At 42.0% G+C, this 26,114-nt stretch overlaps 1 protein-coding gene across 2 annotated transcripts in view; it reads left to right on the top strand.

Annotated features, from left to right (window-relative positions):
* The first annotated feature begins 13,209 nt into the window (after positions 1–13,209).
* CAMK4 (calcium/calmodulin dependent protein kinase IV) overlaps positions 13,210–26,114 on the top strand; it is a 57,049-nt gene continuing 44,144 nt past the window's right edge. The window contains exon 1 of one of the 2 annotated variants that reach the window (XM_070742934.1): positions 13,210–13,606. In XM_070742934.1, the coding sequence (XP_070599035.1) occupies positions 13,383–13,606 (224 nt within the window). In that variant the 5' untranslated portion in view covers positions 13,210–13,382. The remainder of the gene's footprint in view (positions 13,607–26,114) is intronic. The other variant, XM_070742935.1, reaches the window with a different exon arrangement.

Genomic DNA, 26,114 nt, shown 5'->3' with positions numbered 1-26,114 from the left:
ATACAGTCCTAAGTGGGAGGAACAGGGTGGTAGGAATGATGAGAAAAAAACTAGTAGAAATAGAATATTAAGGTATTACAGTACTCTACAATCTCTTTCTTAATATTGATTTTAAACCACACACTTTGCAGATGAACAATGTAACCAAATTTTAAGACTTTTCTTCCTTTTTCTCACCCTCCCCCCTTTTAATGTCTCCCTGCTGAAGAGTTTAGAATAATTTTGAATTTGTACACTTTTGTGCATTATAGTTTTCTTAATAATTTTGGATTTTGTATGGACCTGCAGCTATGATAATTGTTATCTAAAGTTTATATATTCCTTAATTTTAATTTAAGACAGACTTGTAAATTTAAAGGGCTCGTTTTATCACATTAATGATGGAAAGTATTCATTCCAGTCTTCAAGATGCCACCCTCAAAGAAAGGTGGCACCTGGATGATAAGACTTCTAAGACACCTGGATGACAGGCAGCCTTTGTTGGAGGAAAATTTGTATTTGCAGATAAATCCGTCTTGTGTGTATATTTTAGAATCTAAAATGATGTCGGTTTTTTCCCCTCTGATCATGAAGTAAGACTTAATTTGGGAACCCAATCTAACCCCCACTACAAATGCATCTATATACAGGGCATGATTCAGATAGGGTTTTTTCAGATAGGACATTGCAATTCTGTTCACCAGAGTGGCTCAAATCTCTGCTACAGATTCTATTAGCCAGGGGTATCTGCCAAGAAGTGTTTCTCATAGTGGCCTCATCCTATAGCACCAATATTAAAAAGTGATTCTTACCTTCAATAAGAGGTAATTACAGTGATACCTTGTCTTACAAACTTAATTGGTTCCGGGACAAGGTTCTTAAAGTGAAAAGTTTGTAAGATGAAACAATGTTTCCCATAGGAATCAGTGGAAAAACAATTAATGCGTGCAAGCCCAAAATTCACCCCTTTTGCCAGCCGAAGTGTCCATTTTTGCACTGCTGGGATTCCCCTGAGGTTCCCTTCCATAGGAAACACCACCTCCGGACTTCTGTGTTTTTGCGATGCTGCAGGGGAATCCCAGCATCGCAAAAATGAGCGCTTTGCTGGCAACGGAAGTCCGGAGGTGGAATTTCCCAGCGAAGGGAGCATCCGTGAAATCGCAGCATCGCAAAAACACCGAAGTCCTTGAAGCCCCACCTCTGGACCTCTGTGTTTTTGCGATGCTGCGATTTCACTGATGCTGCAGGGGAATCCCAGCAGCGCAAAAATGGGTGCTTCGCTGGCAACGGAAGTCCGGAGGCGGGGCATCCTAGCGGCGGCGGCGGGTTTGTAAGGTGAAAATAGTTTGTAAGAAGAGGCAAAAAAATCTTAAACCCCGGGTTTGTATCTTGAAAAGTTTGTATGACAAGGTGTTTGTAAGACAAGGTATCAGTGTATTGTAAAAAAAAATGTACCAACAAAGTGTACATATGTTCCATTCATTCCCTAAAGTGTTTTATAGGACAAGTGCAAGTAAAATTATTTCCTGGCATCCTAAACACAACATATCCAAACAACTTGTAGAGCTTTCCTGGCTTCCAGATTTACATAAGCCCTCATGATTTGTGGGGAAAGATTGGTCCTGACACCTTTTCAGAAGCTTTTTGTTATTGGCTGCAAAAATAGCCTTCAGGAACAAGAGCAGCAACAAAGCCAGTAGCCAGATAAAAGAAATCCCAGGTGGGGCAGAAATAGAATTTAGGAAAATGTTTCAGACTTTCCATCCTAATTCTCAAAAATGTAAGAGGAAGAGTAGCCAGATTTACAAGATTCTGTTACTGTAACCATATAATAATGATACTAGTATCCATAACTAGTTTTCTAGTCTGCTGAACCTCAACTGGATGACAGAAGGCCAGGATAGGGGAGTCTGCTGGATCTCAGAAGATGTTCTACAGGGCAGGACAATTACCAATGCTGTATTCATATTATTTATTAGATTTGTATGCCACCCCTCTCTGCAGACTTGAATCACATTTAAATCTTCACTAATCCTTTTGGTCTTTAAACGTATCTCTAATGGAAACCAGTCATGCTTTTATATTTATTTCTTTGCCATGGTTATACATGAATAGATATATTTGAACTACAAGCATATATAATTTTTTTTTTAATCCCTTCTGACCCTATGGGTAGTGTGTGTGTATTCCTTAATCTGTCATTGCACTGAAGAAACTTATAAAGCAGTTTATGTCACTATATTGGTGACATTAACAAATGTTAAAACATGAGATTCCAATTTGCCTTTTTAGTTTCATCATTGGATTCCTTATGCTTCTATGCTACTGAAGCAACAAAAGAGAAATTAGTTACACTGACTATACCTCTTGGAAACAGGTTCAGAGAATGGGAAAACTTTAGATCATGTGACTTTTAACTTTCCTCACCTTTCTACTCTTATAATTCTTTTTTGTTCTTTCTGAAATTAATACAGAATTGCTGGACAGACAAAAATTAAGAGGATTTCTTCACTAAAAGTCTGGTAGATTTAAAGGCAGATATTCTGCTCTAATGTTTGAGAAAGATAGCCACCAGGATTTTAGTCTTAGGGTCTGACTAGCTTTAAAGTTTATAGTGTATTTCCAGTTAGTTATTTATATATCCTACTTAAAAATAAGACCACAAAGCTCATAATAGTACCGATTGATGGATAGCTAACAAATTCCAGAATATTAAGCAATATTAAGAAACATTTATCTATGGTAATAAGAATTGGAGGTAGAACCAATTACCAAAAATGGATTTATGGCATGGAGATTCCAGTGGCTAACTGTTGTCTGTCTTCTCTTTAATTTGTTGAACTGGGGGAGTTATCTTTTTGCTTTAAAAAAAATCTTTTTACATACATTTTATTTATTTATTTATTATTTGGATTTGTATGCCGCCCCTCTCCAAGGACTTAGGGCGGCTTGCAACATATAAAAAGGCAATATACATCAAAATCCAATACATTAAAATTAGAAGCTACTCCTATAAACTAAGGAACCAATTAAAATACACACATATTCACTCAGTGAACAAACCCATTACACATTCATCAGCCAGGGGACAGAATCTAATGACCTCAAGCTTGGCGGCATAGGTGAGTCTTTAGACTCTTACGAAAGGCGAGGAGGGTGGGGGCAGTACAAATCTCCGCAGGGAGCTGACTCCAGAGGGCCGGGGTCAGGTGCTGCCTGGATAGCGGGGGGGGGGGGCACAGTGGGGTAGCAAAAATGGAGTTCCATCCCAGAGCACCCAATTTGCACTGAAAGATGTTGAAAGAAAATGCAGGGTGTCCTGCATAGGCCACGCCCACAGTGTGGTAGTAAAATTTTTGGTAGCCCTTCACTGGCTGAGGCCCCCACAGAGAAGGCTTCCCCTAGGTGTCGTCAAGCGACATTGTCTAGTTCAGTGACTTTCAACCTTTTTTGAGCCGCGGCACATTTTTTACATTTATGAAACCCTGGGGCACATTGAGCGGGGGGGGGGGGGCTAAAAAAAGTTTGGACAAAAAAATTCTCTCTCTCTTCCTCCCTTTCACATTATTTCTCTCTCCCTCCCTCTCTCTCCATCCCTCTTTCTTTCTCTCTCCATCCCTCTTTCTTTCTCTTCCTTCCTTCCTCTCCTTTTTGCTCTCTCTCTCCCTCCCTCCCTCTATGTCTTTCTCTCTCTGTCCTTCCCTCCCTCTGTTTCTCTCTCTCTCTTGCTTTCTTTCTCTCTCTCTCTCTCTTGCTTTCTTTTTCTTGTTCTCTTTCTCTCTCTCTCTTGCTTTCTTTCTCTCTCTTGTTCTCTTTCTCTCTTGCTTTCTCTCTCTCTCTCTCTTGCTTTCTTTCTCTCTCTCTTGTTCTCTTTCTCTCTTGCTTTCTTTCTCTCTCTCTCTCCCTTTCTTTCTCTCTCTGAGCTTCGTGGCACACCTGACCATGTCTCGCGGCACACTAGTGTGCCCCGGCACACTGATTGAAAAACACTGGTCTAGTTGACTGGACCTGCAGAAGGCTGACTCTGTAGGACCTAACTAATTGCTGTGATTCATGCGGCAGGAGATGGTCCCATAAGTTTTTGATCTTGACATAGTTTAAAGAAAGTCTACATTTAATTATGCCTCATAAAACAAGACAAAGGAATAATGAGAACATTCTAAATCCCTCCTCCATAGAAGAATTGTGTTGATAGATAACATCTCAAGACAAATTATGTTGATGGATGTCATCTCTAGCAGCTGAGATTCTTGATATTCAGCTGGAAAAGTCCACTATGAATTCTAATACATCACAGGCTGAGGGTGTGAGTCAATATCATCAAATTTTCATCCATGTGTAATCTTACATACTTTGATTACCAGTATATTATATTCTCATGAAATCAAATCATGAAAAATATATGCTTAGAGATTGACTCTAGAAGTCGTTTGAGGGAGAGGTATATCAATTATCTATAAAGCTATCTGTACATTACATGACAATGTAAATATCTGGATAGTAACATTAAATCACTGTACTGTATGTGGAAATGAAAAAACTTGCAATTTTGCTAAGATATATCAAGAGCTAGATAATTAAAAATAATAATTGGGTGCTCACATGAACCAAGAATGATGAAAGCTGGATCTACAATTGAAATACTGTACATGCAAATAACATAGATGTACATAATACATTTTTGTTTAAAATAAAATGAAAACCTGACTTTGAATCTGAAAATTCATAATGCTATCAATCAAGGTTTCCCAAATTGTGGGGGCTTTGCTGCGCTTGCTGCGGTGGCGGCGGGCGGCAGTAAGGCTCGGCTTCAAGTGGAGCGTACCAATGCTCTGAGAATTAAAGGGGAGGGATCGGGAGGCTGGGGCAGAAGCAGAGCTTTTATTTAAAGAAGCAGGACCGCTGGGGCTGGGCAGGAGAGTTAAAACGCACAGTACTGTATATCGGGCGGCCCCGGAAAACCCTTGGTGTGCAAAAAAAAACCACGGAGTATTTTTTAAATAATATTTTTTGAAAAAACCTGGTATAGAATTTTCACGAATGTCAGACCCACTAAAGTCAAGGGAACACTGTATTTACTACAAGAACTCACCTAAGAAAGGATGGTTATGGGTTGTGGTAGGTCTCCCATAGCTGCAAAAATTTGGTTGACTACTAGATGGCAGTAAAGAGAGAAAATATATTTTCTTACCATCTGCTGGCAATTTGTATATTTACACTCAGTGTACCGTAAACCTAGGCTGGAGAAAATAAGTCATTGGTGAAATGTCTTCAGGGCAACAAGTTGAATAGTTGGGGTTTTTTTTATCCTGTCCTCTCCCTTTCCTTTTACAAAATGTTTTTCTGTTTTAAAATTTGAATCTGTTAATTGTGTGAGAAGTTACTTTGCTCGCCCTGCTTATTTCTCCCATTTTCCCTTATTTCATTGTCATGGAAACAGCGGGATAGACATCACACCAAGGCCAGTTCCTCATAACTGATTTATCACATCTTATAGCATTCCTCAGTCACTGCTATAGTAATTGTTTGTCTTCATAGTTTGTAGACACTATCAGATGTGATAAATCACTTATGAGGAAATGGTCCAAGTCTCTGGTTTGCTTGCTTCCTGGTTTCCTATATACAGAGCCATTCCCTCTTCATTTTGGTTTGTTTTTTTAAAAAGATTTGGAAACCACAATTAGACAGCAATTTCCAATCCAGTTTCCTTACTAACTTTTCTAACCGCCTTCAGTGATAAATAAGAACAATCCTCATAAAACGTTTTCATTTCTGTTTATTAATTTGAGTATCTCTGGAGACAGTTAAGTAAGAGGTGAACAGGAAAAAATGTTTTTTCTGCATTGGGATCTTTCTTAGAGCAACTTCTTCTTTTAACGTAGTTTGATGTGATTGAAATGTTTTTCTGCATCTTTTTAATTGCTTCTAATTATATATTCAGAACAAGGTGATTTTTTATGGTTATTTATTTGAACATTATGCAGGCATGAAAATTTCTCACAGTATATAACAACAACGACAACAGAGTTGGGAGGGACCTCGCAGTCCCTTCTAGTCCAACCCCTGCTTTGGTTATCCAACATCTTAAAAACTTCCAGTGTTGGAACATTCACAACCAGAACAAAACAACACTTCTGATATATCATTCACTGAACCTCTGAATCCTTGAAATATTTGTATGTAACTGATGTCTCTGTAGTTTCTTTATTTGGGTTCCCCTAATGGAAATAATACAACTTTTAAACCAAAACAACTCCATCACTTTTGCAAGTTGCAATACGGCAACCATGAGTGAATTTTTCCTATTTGTGAACAAGAATAGTTTTGAATCACAGCCTATGTTTATGTTCTGGATTACAATTTGGATAATATCCGCTTCAGATTTAAGAAACAAATAATTAATTAGAAAATAGATTAAAAATAATGTCAATCAGAATTTGTCTTAGCATAACAACGCAGACCATATAAATTCAAGCAACCGAAGGCACAAAATAAAGAATAAAAACAATATCCCAAAGGTACTTTTTTTCAAGGGACAACTGGACTTTCTGGTTTTTCTTTGAAGACATTTCGCTTCTCACCCAAGAAAAGCAAAATGTCTTCAAAGAAAAACCAGAAAGTCCAATTGCCTCTTGAAAAAAAAGGACATTTGGGACAACAATGACCTGGATGTTTGAGAATCTCCATAGACAATAAACACAATACAACAAAATATATTAGTTCCAACTTGGCAGCATCTGGTTAAACTTGACTGAATACGGAAACTATGTACAGTGGTACCTGTACTTAAGAACTGAATTCGTTCCGTGACCAGGTTCTTAAGTAGAAAAGTTTGTAAGTAGAAGCAATTTTTCCCATAAGAATCAATGTAAAAGCGAATAATGCACTCGGACTTTGGGTGGGAGGAGGAGAAGGAAGAAGAGGAGAATGACAGTTGCTGCCGAAGGAAGGTGAGAAGAGGGGAATCAAAAAAATCCAAAACTTTAAGGCTTAAAAAAAAAAAGAGGGACTCTGAGGTTGCAAGGAGGAGCACGCGCCTCCCATACACCCAGTGCACGGCTGCCTCCCATACACTGTACCAGAGAGAAACCCAGGTGGGCGAGAGAGGGGAACCTCCCACTCCTTTGACCAAAAGGCAACAGCTGCTGCTGCTACTACTTGCTTCCTCTTTCTTCCCATGCTGAAGGGCTCCCCTCTCCTCTCACTCACTCGCTTTGTAGCCGGCACCTTTCCTTCACTTTGGTGACTCCTCGGTTTGGCTGAAGCTGAGTTGATCCGGCTGGGACAAAGCGCTACCTTTTGCCTTTCCATGCCCAGACGCTCCGGGAGGCAACCTCGTGCTGGATGTATTGGAGGCAGCGCGAGGGAGTTACTACAGCAAAGTGATTTATTCCCTCTCCAAGCACCCAGAGAAAGGAAAATGCTCCATTCACTCTGGACTGCCAAAGCCTCTTTAAGCGCCACCGAAAGACTCCTCTGGCAGCCCAGAAAAACCCACGATGGCCGGGATTAAAGGGGAAATGGCAGGAAACTGGCCGGTCCTTTGTGCCGCTCTCAAATTTCCTGGGAAATTTTTCCAGGCTTGGGTTCTTAAGTAGAAAATGGTTCTTAAGAAGAGGCAAAAAAATCTTGAACACCCGGTTCTTATCTAGAAAAGTTCTTAAGTAGAAGCGTTCTCCGGTAGAGTTACCACTATATACTTGAGTCTGTTTAGTACTTGGAAAGTGTTCCTGAAGAAAATCTCAGCTTTCTAAAATGAAATGATCCAACACCTTTATATCATAGCCCCCCAAAAATCGTATATGGATGTGTCCATGAAAACATCAGAAGTCAAGCTGTGTTCAAAGAAATATTGACTTTTACTTAGAACTATTCAGTTAAATATAATACTTACATGTAATTGTTCCTAATTGTTTCCCATTTGAACACACTTTTAAAAAGAACTTATATTGAAAGCAGAGATGCTTTAACTAATTTAGATAGTTGGCGGTTAGTTATTTAATATTTCTATTTCATGTCACAAGAAAGAGGTAATAATATGTCACCTAGCAACAGGGAGACAAAAAAGTTTAACATCTAGCAGAAAGAAGCAGCAACAGGGACACCAAGGAAAGTCATGAAAGAATAAAGAGGTAATCTTCTAAGAAACAAACTCCCCAGTGTTGGGAAGGGAAATGGAACAACATTGTAAATATAGCAAACACCTTTAATTTTTCCATGAGCTTTCCTAGGCTTTTTACATGAGCTTTCCTAGGCTTCCTCAAAATGAGCATATTTACCATAGATTAAATTTGGATTGGGCCTATATTTGCTCTGTTATAAGGAATATCCTGGGTTTGGTTCCAAGTGGGGGGAAAGACATTGGATGCATGGGACTGCTTGGAAAGATGGTTTAATGGAGGACAGCGGGACCACATGGCCTGAAATCCCACGGAAAAAGGGATCACATGTTGAAAGAGAGAAAAGGGCCTGAGATGCTGAGAATTACTATTTTATGCCCTCTTGGGTCCCACCTTAAGCATTTCCTGTTCCTGTTCAGAAATATATTCCATTGGCTGTCAGACACCCAGGGGCATGCCGGGGCAAGTCTGTAGGCTATTCTGAGTCCCAGGATTGGCTGATGTAATGTTTTATTTATTTTATTTATTTATTAGATTTGTATGCCGCCTCTCTCCGTAGACTCGGGGCGGCTAACAACAATAATGAACAACATATAGCAAATCTAATATTTAAAATAATCAAAAGACCCTTATTTAAAAACCAAACATACACACAAAATGTTCCCAGGTACCCTTGCTGAGATGGGTTGAGGAGTAGTCCTATCAAGTCCTAAGGGTCTTAATCCCATCACCGTGGTGCTGAAGGGGATAGATTTTTGCTATGTAGAGTAGACTGGTTCAGGCTATTAACAAAGGTCTGGGCTATCAAGAGTGAGTCAGTTTTCTGCCTAAAAGCATGTTTCTCCATTTCTCTAGGGATATTCTATATGATATTATGCACTTTTAAAAATATTTCCTAAAATATTTTATTCCTCTAGGAGGGAGGGAGATGTTAACTTCCTACAGCTCAATACAGCCTGTTTTGAGCCCAAGTCTCCTTCCACCACAACGATTCACAATCTTTAGATCAATATGCATAATGAAAATGTTATGGGGATATTGTGTTTGCTTGGACAAAATGAGTCCTTCAGGAGAAGATTTGTCTATTGAGTGGCTGCTGCCATAAAGAGATGCAATTTTGGTTTCATAGTAGTCCCCCCTTTTTCAAATAGTTAGGCACACTTCAAAACATAAGTCTGAAACCAAGTGCCTCCCTTTTTAGGAGTACCTCCGCAGGTTTGAGGATCTTAAAAACATGACTTGGAATAATTAAGAAATGGGAAGCATGCCCTTTCTCTTTTTAATCTTTTAAATTTTAAAATCTAAAAATAATTAAGATCAGAGAGCAAAAGACCAGGAGAAAGAAATAATGACACCATATTGCCTAGTGCTACTGTTTTAAGAATGTAATTTTCCCAGAAGATACTTCCACCCTCACATATTCTGTCCCTTTTTCTCCAACCCAAATGTGTTGCCGGCAGTGAAATGAAGAGGTGTAGTAGCAGTGTTCATTAATCGTGCGATAATGGATCAGGCAGCAAAATCTCCAAGCACTTTTGTTCCCAGGGTTTCTGGTCTTTTGGCAAAGCAGTGTCGTTGCCATTGTAATGAAAGTCACTGTTGCAGACCTTCCTAGTATTGCCATTGTTTGATCCATAATCTCAGTTTCAACAGAGCTCAACAGCAAGAATGTCTGGTACTAAACTAAAGGCAAATAACACCTATTATTTGGTCTTCTCTGTCCGAGTTACCCTGAATGTAAGAAATTCAGGATTTTACCACATACAGTTCAGCCATATATTCTTGTTCCTTTTGTACAACAAAAGTTAGCCTGATGTTTCTCTTAAATACATCGGGAAACACTCTAGTTTAAAATGTATTCCCTGAACAATAGGTGGGAACTTCATTCAAGAAAAAGTTTTATTTCATCCACAAAAATTTGAATTGCGATTGACTGCCTACTGAATTTTAATAATTAATTCTATAATATCTATTAGTTACTGATAATGTAAGTTTTCAATTGGTTCAACTTGTCTTAAAACTTTATGTTGAATTGGCACAAGCATTAATGTTTCTGTTATTGCTTTAACTTCACTATTGACTATTAATTACTTTGTATGTGTGCCCAAAACAGGGGTTATATCCAATCTCAGAAGAACATGAATGTATTTGATAACATAAAATGGCCTTATGCCAAAATAATCTAATGATCCTTAGGGAGCCAGAAGTCACTTTGTTAACCTTTCTTTACTTAGAATGTAGAGTGGATACATACAATGGATGTTTGTAAATAATTGTGAAGCTTCAGGCTAGGGATATCGCCACCCTGAGTCAGTTGAGAAGGGCGGCATAGAAATCTAATAAATAAATATAAACAGGGATACTGGATGCCAGAAAAAAGGAAGATATGTCCTCTTGTTTGTACTCATGTCCTCCATCAGAAATCATAACTTTAAAATCAAGCATTGCCTGGCTCTGGAGAATCATGGGGTGAGGAGGGAGTTTAACCAAAGTTGCATTGTGACTCTGTAAATTCTGTTTCTTTCCCTCTTCCATCAACAAACTTGACAGTCTCAATTTACATTATTTAAATATCTTGATTCCAGAAATAAATTTTAGTCCAATCCCCTTCTAATCATTGTAGTTATGTAGATCACAACTCACCATACGTTTCTATGGCAAAATTTGAAAAGCACATTGAGGTTCATTCTATTTTATAGCTAAATTCTAGTTTTCAAAAAATAATGATATGTTGGAAAAATATTGGGACTGAAAAGTCAGTCTTTCTGATGCTGGAAAAAGTAATTTCATTTATTTGCCATTCTATTATTTGCCATGTTCTCCTTTGCCTGTTCAGATATTGGCTACTTAAGACTGAATTTATATTTGATATTTGATATCAACTTTGATAGTGGACGATATATGTCCTTTTATCTGTTGTAAGCCATCCAAAGACCTTCAGGAGTTGGACGTCATATAAATAAAATAAAATTTAAAAATATAAATAAATATGACTTCAGCACAGTTTAAACAGTGCTCAAACTCCAGTGTACTGTTTCTTAAAGCACATTTCTGATTCAATAATTAGTTTTAGAATATCAGATGTCCTGTCGTATTTCGAGGATCGGGCAAGAGATGCTTTGTTAGAACTTAAAAGTATGTTTAGCACAGTCTATCAAGGAAAGCAAGGGCTTCTGATTTGCTTTTACAATAATATTGTTGAAAAATAAAAGTAAAAAGGAGACAGGGATGGTAATACGAACGGACCCTAAATTGTAAGACCATGTAGGCAGGACTGGTTTAGAAGAACCCAGAAACAAACTGCTGGCTTTGGTCTTGACATATTTTCTCTCTGGGCAAGGAAAACGATGTGATGTGTTAGGACCAGAGGTACCACAACTGGGGTTTCTTGTCCTGGTGCTTTGTCTTACGTGCACTCCACCCCAGACAGAGAGAGACAGAGACAGAGGAAAGGAGGGAGAATGGAAAGGCAGGTGCTTTGCCAAGAAAGAAGCAGCCTCTGAATCCTGCCACTGATTTGGTATCTCAAAATCCAATCCCTTGGCACACTGTTATCCGGGAGCAAAACTCACTCCTGATAGTAACTTGCCCTCGCCAGGTGCTTTCTGTAGTCTTTCTGCTCTCTGGGCTAGATCGCGACCATTCCTGGCTTAGGAGGTGATTTCTCTAGGCCTTCCCTTAGTGCAGTGGTTCTCAATCTGGAGTTGGGACCCTTTTGGGGGTCGAATTACTTTCACAGAGGTCACCTAAGACCATGGGAAAAGAAAAAATTCCCATGCTGTTAGGAACTAAAGCTTCTATTCTGGCGCCTTGGGACATAATTTTACAATCTGACTACTGGCGGGCAGGATCCAGTGCTTCCGGGTGCACAGCACCGCTAGGAAAATCCCGGATGCATGCGCAGTTGCACACCCCAAATGTGCTTCTGTGTGAGATTTGGCTTCTGCGCAAGCCAGATCTCATGCAAGGACGTAAGCGAGAGCTTAGATTTTGGCTATTTTTGCCGATTTTTTGCTTCTGAGCATAAGCCAAAATGTAAGTGGAAAATAGCCAAAATCTCACTCTCGCGGGCATCCTTGTGTGAGATTTGGCTTGCTGCGCATGAGCCAAATCTTGTACTGACAGGCACATGGTCGTCAGTGACAGCCTCCAAGGGAGCTCTGGTAGCAGGTAAGAAAAGCGGCCCTTCACTGAATCCGACCAATGAGGCGCATACACTGGGAGTGCCCTGACCTTCCTGCCAATCAGCTTAAAGCTCTGTTGGGAGAAATGGCGCTAGAGTTATGGTTGGGAGCAGGGGTGGGCTCTAACCGGAATGCTAAATTGGGCCTACTGCTGCAGCTCATGAGTACTTGCAAGCCCAGAGCGATTTTACTTCTGCACCTGTGGAGATAGCAAAATCGTGCACGGAGCCACAGGTGCGCCCATGTTTCGGCATGCACGGAAGCAAAAAAAACTTCACCAAAACACGAGCACACCTGCAGGTCCATGCGCGATTTTGCTATCTCCACAGGTGCAGAAGCGAAATCACGCTGGGCCCCCAAGCACTCGCAAACCACAGCGGTGAGTCCAATTTAGGGTTCCGGCTGGCAGCCCACCCCTGGTTGGGGGGGTCACCACAACATGAGGAATTGTATTAACGGGTCGCAGCATTAGAAAGGTTGAGAACCACTGCCTTAGTGGGTGACTCCTCGGCTCACACACACACACACCCGCCATCCCATTTCACCCTGTAAGGCAGTGTTTCCCAACCTTGGCAACTTAAAGATATTTGGACTTCAACTCCCAGAATTCCCCAGCCAGCGCTGGCTGGGGAATTCTGGGAGTTGAAGTCCAAATACAAGTTTCCAAGGTTTAAAAACACTGCTGTACGGCACCCGCCTGTGTGAGCAGGGCGCGTTTGGAAGAAACCAGGAAGCGCGTGCCCGGGCGCGCGCCTCCGTCCGAGAGCGCGCCCTCCCGCTGCAGCCCCGAGAGGTTTGCTCGCCGGCTGCTTTCGCCGCTGCGCCCGGCTAGAAGTTTGGCTGTCGGCTCGGCTTCCCTCAGGCGGCAGCCGGCGAGAGTTTCCTCCCCTTCCCCTCTTCGCTCGTCAGCTCCAGAGCCCGGAGGCGGGGGTGGGAAGCGGAGAGAAGCCGCCGCCAGCTAAGCCCGCTTCTGGTCCTCTCGTTTCCCCCCTCGCAGCTTCTGGAAACCAGCCGGCGAGTCCCGGCGGACAGCCCCCCCTCCCCCTCACAACAACCACTACCGCCGCCGCCGCTTGAACCTCCTCCGCACAACCGCGGCATGCTCAAAGTCACCATGCCCTCCTCCACGTCTTCGTCGCCTCCCTCCGCCTCCGCCACCCCCAGCGCCAGCGGCACCCTCGGCCCTTCCTCTGCCCCGCTCTCGAGCCGGGTCGGGGTCTCCACCCCCGCCGCTGCCACCTCAGACGGGCCGGATTTTTGGATCGACGGCTCCAATCGGGACATTCTCGCGGATTATTACGACCTCGAGTCAGAGCTGGGACGGTAAGGAGGCGAGGCGGAGGGGGCGGTTGTGGGGCGCCGCCAAAGAGGAATTGGGGGGGGGATGTCCGAGGCAAGCGCGGGTGGAAGGACTCTCCCCCTCCCACGCAAGCCCCCTTCTCTTTTGGGGAGGGGGCCGAGCTTGCTCCCGGGATGCAGGGCGGGAGGTTGTCTTGTCTGGAGGCGCCGCGATGGTTGGACTCGGTGGCGCTGCCCAGTCTGGGGTCTGCCGTGGCGGAGGGTTTTTTTTTTTTTAACGCAGAGCGGATGCCTAGACAAAACAGTGCGGCTGCCCCATTCCCGTATCCCCCCGTGCAGGGGAGAGGGTGGGAGAGAGGAGAGAGAGGCCGCTGGTGCAAGGCGGCTGCCCCATTTGGGGCAATGCGGGTTGGGGCGCCCTCGCTTCGAAGCGTGCAGGGGAGCGTAGGCGGCGGCGGGAGGGGGGGGGAGAGCCCTGGTTCGAGGCGGAGAGCCAGGAGACGGTGCCTACACATTCCTAGACAGCAGTGTGGAAGCGAGGAGGCGCGAATTCTAGTTTTGCTTTGCAACAGCCTTCTCCAGGCGGCCGTCCTCCTGATTATTGCTGAGGCTAGGATTCCCTGGGTTTCCCAAAGTGCATAAGGGAAGGCGGAAATATGGTGGTGGTGGTGGGATGTGCGATTTGAATCCAATTAAAGGTCAGAAGGTGAGAAAGGAAGGAGGGAAGAAAGGGGAGGGAGGGAGGGAGGAAGGGGGAGGAAAAAAGGGATGAAGGGGAAGGGAAGGAAGGAGGGAAGGGAGGGAGGGGGAGGAAGAAAAAGAAAGAAAAAGGAAGGAAGGGGGAGGGAAGGAAAGGAAGGAGGGAGGGAGGGGAGGGAGGGGTGGAAGGAGGGAGGGGAAGAAAGAAAGAAGATGTGGGTGTGCAGCTGTTTGTGGGGGGAAGAGGATGCGATTGTGGTTGCAAAGGAGCAGACCTTTCAGACTAAGCTGGTCGGATGGATGCTCTGCTTTTGGCTTAAAAAAGGATGCACTGTGGAGGAAAAGCTGCAGGGAAGGAAAGATTGTAAATCTGATGAGTCCAAAAGGGGATGGACGGCTCACTGATATCTTTCTTTGTATTTGCTGGCATTGGAGAACTTGCCTGATTCAGACTTGGTTCAATATCCTGGGCTGGTTCCTTTACAATCCTCTCCAGTGCGGCTGCTGGAGAGCCTTCCTTCCACACCCCCCACAACCCTAAAGAGCGTGGGAAGAAAGGAAAAGGAGCTGAAAATGGTTCAGTTTTTCTTCCCCATTTGATGTTTTCCCTTTCTTTATATGAGTGGGCGGTAATACTGAAAGGTGCACCATCTGTACTTGTCTAATAGGAAGTGAAAATCTGCATGTCGTTTTAAAAATACATGTACATACAGATCAGGGTAATCAAAGATTATTTCATCCAATTAAACTTCTTGTTTGATAAGCCAGACAACCTAAAACTCAACCTAAGTGCAAACATATTGTTGTAGTTGTTAAGAACAAGGAGATAATCACTTAAGACAATAGCATGCAAGAATAATAAGATGATGCTCCCACCCCTTCAGATAAAATGAACAGCCTAGCACTAATTATGTAGGAAGAGGCTGAGCTTTCAGACCCATTTTCTAAAATGTAAAGAAATGTTTTGCAAATACCATCTCAAGATCTTCAAGATCTTAACAGCTGTTGAATACTTATGGTTTGACAAAATATTTTCATACATTTTAACAGTAATTTTGAACATTTTGTGCTCCTAAGGCTCTTCATATCAAAGTCTAATCAGATAAAGGTGCAAAGCTGGAAACCAGATGGCTTCATTCACACATCCGTGATCCTAATAATGAAGATTATTTGTTTTAAATTGAAGCTTCAATAATGTTATTGTAAAAATGAGGCAGATTAAATTGCATTGTCTTCAAAACTTAATTTTCCAAAGACTGGGTTTTTACTCAAGTGTGGAAAAGCCACAAAAGCAATAGTATTTGATTTAGTGGGGAGAAACAATGAAAGAACAAGCATTAAACAATAGTGCACCTTTTGTATGGTAACTCCATTCAAATCTGGGAATGAGTATGTGTTTATGTGAACTTTTTATAAATAGCAATTATAAAAGTTAGAGTTGCATCAGAGTTGTGCTTGACCTTGGGTGGCCAGTGGGGACATGGACAGTGCAAAATCACTTGAGTTTGTGGTCCCTGTGGTGGCCCGAGTGCTCTGCAAAAAAAATTGGGCTCCCGGGCTCCATTTTCAGCTGTGATGGCTTCTTACAAGTGAAAATGCCAGTGAAAATGGAGCTCAGGAGGGCCAAACATGGCCCTCCAGAGCTCCATTTTTGCTGAGAGAGCCACCACAGACCGGTCCATTGCCATTTCCAGGGTGGTCCTGGAAGCACCCAGGACCAGATTTGGTCCATGGGCCTTGAGTTTGACACTCTTGATCTATAACATATGCTACAAGGTGTGTAAAAATAATGAAGCAAGAATGATGAGGAATACGGAAAGAAAAAGCATCATATGACAATATGTTCTATAAAATCTTGGAGAACTATAATATATGGTTGGCAATACATTCTAAGATAAAATGTTTATGGTGCTCGGAATAGTTTTAAAAAACAAAATAAGAAAATGAAGAGTTAAATGATAAGAAAGCAGGTTTGCAGTATACATCAGTAAAAATATTTTAGCAGTAAGCACTATTCAATAATGGAACAGCCTGCTTGGGGCAAGTGAATTCTTTTCAATTAAACAGACTGACTGCTCTCCAGATATCTGAAGCCACATATCATGTCTCCTCACAGTCTTTTCTTCTGTACGCAACTTCTCAAAGTTCATCAATTTTTCTTCCCAGCTTCCCTGTCATCTTCTGTCTTTTGGATATGCTCCAGTTTGTCAATATCCTTCCTAAGATGTGATGCCCAGAACTGAACACAATAATCTAGTTATGGTCTGACTGTCTAGAATAGAGGGGAATGATTAATTATTTGGGTCATGACATTATACATTTATGCAGCCTAAGACTGCATTTTCTTTTTTTACAGCTGTATTATACGTTGGCTCAAGTTCAGCTTGTGATCCACCAAAGTACTCAGAACATTTTTGCATCTCCTAATAGTCATTATGGTCTTCCTATCCTTTATTCATGCCTTAGATGTTTCCTGTCCAAAAGTGAGATGCTCCATTATTCCCTTTTAAAATTCAAATTTCTGTATTTTACCAGCCTATTAAAATTCTCCTAAATATTGATATTGTCTTGTTTGATGCCCTATCCTCTTTTCATGTTATCAGTACACTAGGTCAGAGGTCCCCAACCTTTTTAGCACCAGGGACCGGCTTTAAGTTAGACGAGTTTTCTACGGCCCGGTGGGGGGGGCTTTGGTCATATGGGGGTGGGGTTATGGAGGGGTGGAGCTTAGTGACGCAGCCCTCCACACTTCTCCACAGGGCAGGGAGAATGAGGAGGCTCCTTTGGCGGCTGGGGGCTGCCTGGCTTTGTGATTTTGACTGGGGGGGGGAACTTAGGAAGGTCCTACTTCTCCCCCCCCAGCCAAAAACTCAAAGCCTATCTGCTCCAGAAACTTGGCGATCGCGCCCCACCGCCGCCGCCTCCTCCGTTTCCCCCAACGGCAAGCAATCTAAACGCGGGAAGGGCATTCCGGCGCTTCCCTTCAGCCTTAGAAGCCCCCTCGACGCTGGAGGGATGGTTATGAGGGGAGCGAGCGAGGAGAAGAAGACGTCCCACTCATCGCTCCTGAGGGAACGGGCGAGGGCGTCGGAGACCCAAAGCCCATCCTGTGTGGAGGGAGACGGAGCCAAGCGGGGCCACCCGGAGACCTTTTCCCGTCTTCTTCTCCTCGCTCGCTCCCCTCACAGCCAGCAGCCCCGCTCGCGGGGGGATGCCCGTTCGTAGCTACCAGCCCGCCAAGCGTCGAGGGGGCTTCCGAGGCTGAAGGGAAGAGCCGGAATGCCCTTCCCGGGTTTAGATTGCTTGCTGTTGGGGAAAACGGAGGAGGCGGCGGTTCTTTTCTCCTCGCTCCAGAAAGTAGGCGATCGCGCCCCACCGCCGCCGCCGCCTCCTCCGTTTCCCCCAACAGCAAGCAATCTAAACCCGGGAAGGGCATTCCGGCTCTTCCCTTCAGCCTCGGAAGCCCCCTCGACGCTGGAGGGATGGTTATGAGGGGAGCGAGCGAGGAGAAGAAGACGTCCCACTCATCGCTCCTGAGGGAACGGGCGAGGGCGTCGGAGACCCAAAGCCCATCCTGCGTGGAGGAAGACGGAGCCAAGCGGGGCCACCCGGAGACCTTTTCCCGTCTTCTTCTCCTCGCTCGCTCCCCTCACAGCCAGCAGCCCCGCTCGCGGGGGGATGCCCGTTCGTAGCTACCAGCCCGCCAAGCGTCGAGGGGGCTTCCGAGGCTGAAGGGAAGAGCCGGAATGCCCTTCCCGGGTTTAGATTGCTTGCTGTTGGGGAAAACGGAGGAGGCGGCGGTTCTTTTCTCCTCGCTCCAGAAAGTAGGCGATCGCGCCCCACCGCCGCCGCCGCCTCCTCCGTTTCCCCCAACAGCAAGCAATCTAAACCCGGGAAGGGCATTCCGGCTCTTCCCTTCAGCCTCGGAAGCCCCCTCGACGCTTGGCGGGCTGGTAGCTACGAACGGGCATCCCCCCGCGAGCAGGGCTGCTGGCTATGAGGGGAGCGAGCGAGGAGAAGAAGACGGGAAAAGGTCTCCGGGTGGCCCCGCTTGGCTCCGTCTTCCTCCACATGGGCTTTGGGTCTCCGACGCCGCGGACCGGCTGGAAAACCCCAACGGCCCGGTCCCGGTCCGCGGACCGGCGGTTGGGGACCTCTGCACTAGGTAATCATATTTTAATCCATTTTGCAATTCAAGAAACTTCTGATGCTCTGGAGTATAAGACGCACCTTAGTTTTGGGAAAGGAAAACAAGGGATAAAAATCTGCCCCTGCCTTCCAGCAATTTGCCTCCAAGCAAACAGTACAGATGATATAAACTGTTTGTTGTGTATTTCTGTGCATGTGAATCTGGCCCATAGAAATACAAAAGAATTGAAGAAATGTACATTATGGCAGTATATTAATGCCAGAAGGTTTTCTTAAACGTAGTCACACTAACTCCTCCCAATTATTTAAATAGATCAACTCCAAACATGACAAACATGATAAAGTCAGGGTTTAACTCAGCTGCCTTATCTTAATACTAAACAGGACACCGCTACATTTCAGATTACTTGTACAGATCTTTAAATTTGATGTGGCTTTCTGGAAGTATAGTTTTCTCTGCTATTTAAAAGAAGATTCAATAGCACTGGGCCTCTTCAGATCAAGCATTTATTTTAAAAAGCTTCTTCATTTTGTTAACTTGTCTAGAATAATAATAAAGCAGTCTTTAAAAAATAAGTCTAATAATTTGAACATTCTATAGACATTTATAGTTTTTGACTTAAGTCCTTGCAGTTTCAGCAGTCCAAAATTGGCAGCAGTTCCCCTCTCAGCAATTTGCCACCTTGCAGCTAGTTTCCACTTTCAATTCTAGCAGGTGGCCTGACTTCTGAATCAGAGGCTGATAATCAATTGCTTGTGCTATTCAGGTCCTGCACTGTTTGCTGCAAGGAGGTAAATTGCTGGGAGACAGAAACCAAAGGGTGGAGTATAAGACATACCCAAGTTTTCACCCTGTTGGGGGGGGGGTGTAAAAAGGTGTATTTTATACTCCAAAAATACGGTGTGTGTGTGTGTATATATGTATGTTTGTATGTATATATACTGCTCAAAAAAATAAAGGGAACACTCAAATAACATCCTAGATCTGAATGAAATATTCTCATTGAATACTGTGTTCTGTACAAAGTTGAATGTGCACAACAGCATGTGAAATTGATTGTCAATCAGTGTTGGTTCCTAAGTGGATAGTTTGATTTCACAGAAGTTTGATTTACTTGGAGTTATATTGTGTTGTTTAAGTGTTTCTTTTAATTTTTTTAGCAATGTATGTATGTGTGTGTATGTATTCAATAGCACAAGATTATAGTACATATAATAGTGCTTCCTTTCAGATTGATAAGGATCAGTTTTGTATACTTATAGAATATAATTGATTTACCAACACTATCCCATAATTGGTAACAAGGCCTAGCCCAGTGGTGGCGAACCTTTTTTTCCTTGGGTGCCAAAAGTGTATGCATTGGCGCTATTGTGTGTATGTGTGTGCCCACACCCATAATTCAATGCCTTCATGCGCCATGCTCCCTGTGATCTCCCGCGCTCTCCCATTTCTCAACTTCTGTTGGGCCCAGTAGGCCCATTTTTCACCCTCCCCAGGCTCCAGAGGCATTCTTGGAGCCTGGGGAGGGCGAAAACACTCTCCCCTGCCCCCTGGAGGTATTCCGGCAGCCAAAAACATCCTCCCAGAGCTTCTGCGTGAGCAAAAAATCAGCTAGAGCTAAGCTAGGGCAAGAGCTCGCGTGCCAACAGATATGGCCCCATTTGCCATCATGGGCCTAGCCTATATTTGGCCACCTTTATACTAATTGAAAAAAATGAAAGGAACACGTGATATATTTAGGCAAAAATAAATTCTATTGGTATGTGTAATACTAGAAATTACTAATTTTCTTCAATTAGTCATTCCTAGCATTAGAAAATAATTTAAACATATGTAACAAATTAGATGTGTTTTAAAAATAAATTCTACTTGCATAAGTGATAGGAAAACTTAAAATAATTTAAAGCAAGGAAACAATGTTCTTAAATTGGTGAATGGAGGATTCACTTGGGCATTGCAAAACAACAAGAGTCTGGTTTTGTATGAGAGTGTAATGACATTTTTGAAGACTAGGAAAGGGGTAATTGAGCTACTCTAAGAACCTTTCTTCTGGAATATTCATGTGATATAAATATCAATTATTGTTGAAATCTTTCCTTTGGAGCATGAGTCTCCAAACTTGGCAGCTTTAAGATTTGTGGACTTTATTTCCTAGAATTCCTCAGCCATACATTGTGTTTATTATTTCAAGAGATAAGTGAACTTTGGCAACATTTACACAATATTCTAAGTTTGTCAACTTCATGCTTTGAATGGGTTGCATCTCACCTCTAGAAGACACCACATTGGGAAAGGTTTTTTTTTAAACGAATCCAGATTCTTCTCAATAGTGAGTCTCTAATAACTGTGTTGTTTTGCTTTGCTTTTTGCAAATAGAGTGTGGTGGTGTGCTGGCATCATAAGAATGCCTATCCATATGTCAGGAAGGGAGCTGACTCAAATGTATTGTTATTGATTATCTTTAACAGACTATTTTGACATTGGAAGTATCAATATAATTGACACATACATGTAAGACTATGAATAATAACTTTATTTGCTTTCCTGGAAGAAGTTGAAAACAGAAATTGACTCAATTGCATTCAAGCTTATACTCACGTTTTCTCATTGTTTTCAAAGGAGAATCCTTTTTTACATTAGCAATATATTTTGCTTAGTGACAAGACTTCCATGCTTTTTCCATATTTTTACACATATATCAATACCAGAAAGCTTAGTACAGCAAAACTGTTTGTGAGAGCTATATGTTGAAGAAATTTCTACAACTTGTGTTTGTCTATTGTGTTCGAAGAGGACCTTGACATCTAACAGATTGTGACCTGTCCATGTTGTGTCTGGGTAGCTGATAAGACATATCAGGCACAAAATATTCTGCCACATGTTGCACAGACATGTGTGGGCACCATTGTCACAGCATTTACAGCTCTGGCTTTGTGGATTGCTCCTTCTCTTCTGCTATGATTGTTCTTCTATCCTCAGATATCTGGCAGCCTTGGTGGATCAGCATGTGCCGTGCTGATCAGTCTTGTGCCAGGGTTTCCCAGGAGGTGGTGTTGATATTGAGCAACTTGAAGAAGACTTTCAACCTGTCTTTGTATCACTTCCTTTGGCCCCAGTATCATCGCTTTCCTTTAGACATCTCACCAGAGAGAAGTTATTTAGGGATGCAATGTTCTGGCATCCTAGCATCTGGGTGCCAAATCCTACAACTAATGCAGAAGAAAACTACTTAATTAGTTCATACAGTAGATCTTACCTTCCATATTATGCCTTGTGCTATTTTATTTAGTTCAGTAGAGAGACCATTTTTATCTTTAATAAGTGGGAGATAATGGGAACCGTTCAAATGATACATCTTTGGTCAAATTCATATACTGTACTACAATATTCACTTGAAATACACTTAGATAAATGCTTTTGAGAAGGAGAGCTGTCTAAATGCAATGGTTCCCCCCACCTACCCTCACAGTTACAGAAATTTGGCTCTTGCTTGTATAATTTACAAATTACATTAGGATGAGTTAAATTGAAGAGGCTAATTTACAGGCAATGGAAAACATTTGGTATCCTAGTTACACTCAGTATATGGTCATAATAATATTAACATAATGATCTTTTGCTTATGTGTTAAAATGTTTTTAAAAGTACGAGGCACACTTAGATATCAATCACCTTTCTTTGTGGAGAAAATCTTAGGAATGGTTTATATTTTCCAAAAATCGTACAGTGCAAGCCCTATTTGTTCGGAAAGTTTTTAGCTTAAACTCCTCCCCTTCCCAAAGCACCTAATTGCAGGTACAGTGTTCCCTCACTTTTCGCGGGGGATGCGTTCCGAGACCGCCCGCGAAAGTCGAATTTCCGCAAAGTAGAGATGTGGAAGTAAATACACTACTTTTGGCTATGAACAGTATCACAAGCCTTCCCGTAACACTTTAAACCCCTAAAATGTGATTTCCCGTTCCCTTAGCAACCATTTAGATTATTACTCACCACGTTTATTTATTAAAGTTTATTTAATTTTTTTTTATTAAAGGTGGACAAATGTTTGGCGATGACATATGACGCCATCGGGCAGAAAAAAAGTGGTATAGGGGGGGAAACCGTGAAGTATTTTTTAATTAATATTTTTGAAAAACCGTGGTATAGACTTTTCGCTAAGTTTGAACCCGCAAAAATCGAGGGAACACTGTATTCTAAATAATTAGCTATCAAAGCCTCTTTGTAGATTAATCCACTTTTCGTGCAATCCAATTAAACACCTAATGTCATTTTAGTTGTACTTCATTATGTCCACTACACTTTGGCTGTGTTCAGTTCTGTGTGTTGTAATTTTTCTTGGCTCTGTTACTTTGCACCCGGCAACAATATGCGTGTCATAAAGCTAGGCTATATTGTTTCATGTTGTCTTACCACTGGCAGATTTCAAGTCATCAGGAGTATGGACAGATTCAAGTTTTGAACTGAATTACACAGAAAATATTTGAACAAGGAAGAAATTGGCTTATTATAGGGCAATTTAATAATAATGATCCAAGAGCAACTAAGCACCTTGTTTTATATCTACCCAGAGAAGTCAAGAAGCAACAAAATTGGCAGAAGCATTACTCAACGGTATGTTTGAGTTGAGATGAGGTGTATTTTCTTGCAGTGGAAATAGATGGTTGTTCAGGAATTGAGGGTGCTGGAGTGATTTGAAAAGGTAAGTCCTAAAAGTTTGAAAAACAACAAAGAAAAAAATAAGAATGTGGAAAACTAGCAAATTGTCACCACCTGGACGCACTTAATAAAATACAGTGGTACCTCTACTTAAGAACTTAATTCATTCCGTGATCAGGTTCTTAAATAGAAACGTTCTTAAGAAGAAGCAATTTTTCCCATAGGAATCAATGTAAAAGCAAATAATGCGTGGAAACCCATTAGGAAAGAAATAAAAACTCGGAATTTGGGTGGGAGGAGGAGGGAGAGGAGGAGGAGGGGAGTCGCTGCCAAAGGAAGAAGGTGGGGTGAGGGGTTAAAAAAAAGAGGTACTCTCAGATGGTGAGGAGGAGCACGTGCCTCCAATGCACCCAGCTAAAGGCTGCTCCCATACGCTGCCTCGCATACACTGGCTGCTGCTGCTGCTGCTACCTACTGCCTCTTCCTTCCCATGCTGAAGGGCTTCCCTCTCCTCTCGCTTGCTCACTTTGTAGCCGGCGCCTTTCCTTCGCTGTGTTGACTCCTCGGCTGCCCACAGCGAACGAAACTTTTCTTTTCTCTGGGCGCTGGCAGAGATTTATTCCCTCTTGAAGCGCCCAGAGAAAGGAAAATGCTTCATTTGCTCTGGACTGCCAAAGCCTCCTTAAGCACCACCTCCTCTGGCAACCCAGAAAAGCCTTAAATGGCCGGGTTTAAAGGGGGAATAGCAGGAAACTGGCTGGGCCTTCGTGCCGCTCTCAAATTTCCTGGGTAATTTTTCTGGGCTCAGGTTCTTAAAATGGTTCTTAAGAAGAGGCAAAAAAATCTTGAACACCCGGTTCTTATCTAGAAAGGTTCTTAGGTAGAGGCCTTCTTAAATAGAGGCACCACTGTACTTCAAATATAAGAAGCTTTAAAAGGCCAGACTCTTTATTTAGCCATTTTTTATTAAAAGAAAGGTGTGGGAACATCTATCAACAGATTTCATGGCCATGTTTCTAAGTTTAGCAGTGGTAAGCTGGTTTGAATGACAAGTAAACAGTGAATCTTTTCTAAACCTTTACTGCTACCCACCTTCTCAAAAACCACCTCCACTCAATTATTTTTAATAGCTAATTTGCTTTCTTTAGCACATCTTTATAGTTACACTGACTTATAAATCTTGCCCGTCTTCAGATCTTCAATAGGAAATTCCACTAAATTATTTTTTTCATCTCAGAAAAGAGAAACATCAACAAAAAAGCTGTCTCTCTTTGTAAAAAAAAGATTTCTGTACATGAAAGTCCTAAACTAATAAAAGCCCTCCCTTAAGATTAATAAAGTGAGCTATTTCTACCAAGGGTAAACAGAATCACTAGTTCCACTCCAGGTACATAATGTGAATTTCAATGTTTTGTTAATTGAATTCTTATGGCTGAAACCACGTGTTGCTGCTATTCAGTATGTTTTCCATATTTTCCTTTTGGGTCTTCCCACAGGTATAATTCAAAAATTTTCCCTACCAGTTCTGTGGGTGTGGCTTGGTGGGCATGACAGGGCAAGGGAATAATGCTGCAAAATCTCCATTACCACCCAACTCTGGGGTGAGCCAGGGTGGTATTTGCCAGTTCTCTGAACTACTGAAAATGTCTGCTACCAATTCTCTAAAACCTGTCAGAACCTGCTGTGAATTTAACCTTGGGTCTCCCATCTTCTCCTAAGCGGCCTTTTTAAAAACCCAAGATATAACATTTGTGGAATAATTTCTACACATTTAGGTAGAAACAGCACAAATACATTTTTTTAAAAGAAAAAAAATCCTTAGACAATTATAGATACAATCAAGTTTCAAGTTTATTGGATTTATATGCCGCCCCTCTCCGAAAACTCGGGGCGGCTCACAACAATCATGAACAATATACAATAAAATCCAATACTAAAAGCAAATTAAAACCCCTTAATATATAAAACCAAACATACATACAAACATACCAGAGGTGGGAGAGGTGGGTTTTAAGTAGCTTACGGAAGGCAAGGAGGGTGGGGGCAATTCTAATCTCTGGGAGGAGTTGGTTCCAGACGGCCGGGGCCGCCACAGAGAAGACTCTTCCCCTGGGTCCCGCCAAGTGGCATTGTTTAGTTGACGGGACCCGGAGAAGACCCACTCTGTGGGACCTAACTGGCCGCTGGGATTCGTGCAGAAGGCGGTCCCTGAGGTAATCTGGAGAACTTGTTTTTATTTCTTGCTTATATAGCTTTCAAAGCCAAGAAGCACTGATTAAATAGAAATTAATTCATGTATTCATCAACCTGGGGTCCAATGGGAAGCCTGTGTGATGGCTGTACTGTATTTAAATGTGTATTCTCCCACAATCTTGTTTTTATCATTTTATTTATCTTGTTCTTATTTGATTTTTAAAGTTTTTATTACTGGTAGTTGTGATTTTATTTTAACTACTGATTGTATAACATCACAATCATGGTTAGAGAGATGAGAGGCTATATAAATGTGTCAATTAAACAAACAAACCTGTCAGTCTAGTCTAATCTATTTCACTGTTTATGTATCTTTCATGATTCATAGGGGAATGGGGCTCTCTTCCAATGAATAGTTGAAAAAACAGTGTATCTGGATTTTCAAAAGATATAACTGATGATTAATTTTTCTGCCAAAATTATTTATGGTAACATTTTTGATACTAAATATAATGGAGATGTCTTTCTTTTCACATTTTATAAGTATTTGGTAAGAACTATGGTTGATGTGATTATTTTTTATTTCCCCCCCCCTCTAAATATTAACTAAATAATCCTGTTATAACTGGTGGGATTTCTTAAAATCCTATTTCTTTACAATATATGCTTAAATGTCAGATATGAGTGAAACATTCGATTATAATTATTTGAATTTTCCCTTAACTGAAAGAGATTATAATGGCCTCTTTCTGTTCATTCTCACCCTCTCTTTAATTTTTACTTCTAAAATTTTCCCATACTATTTTAAATCATGCTTGAGAGTTTGCAGTTATT

The sequence above is a fragment of the Erythrolamprus reginae genome, chromosome 2, assembly GCF_031021105.1.
Source record: "Erythrolamprus reginae isolate rEryReg1 chromosome 2, rEryReg1.hap1, whole genome shotgun sequence".
Taxonomy (NCBI): Eukaryota; Metazoa; Chordata; class Lepidosauria; order Squamata; family Dipsadidae; genus Erythrolamprus; species Erythrolamprus reginae.
The sequence above is the reverse complement of the archived record's forward strand: the minus strand, read 5'-3'. Positions and strand labels throughout refer to the sequence as shown.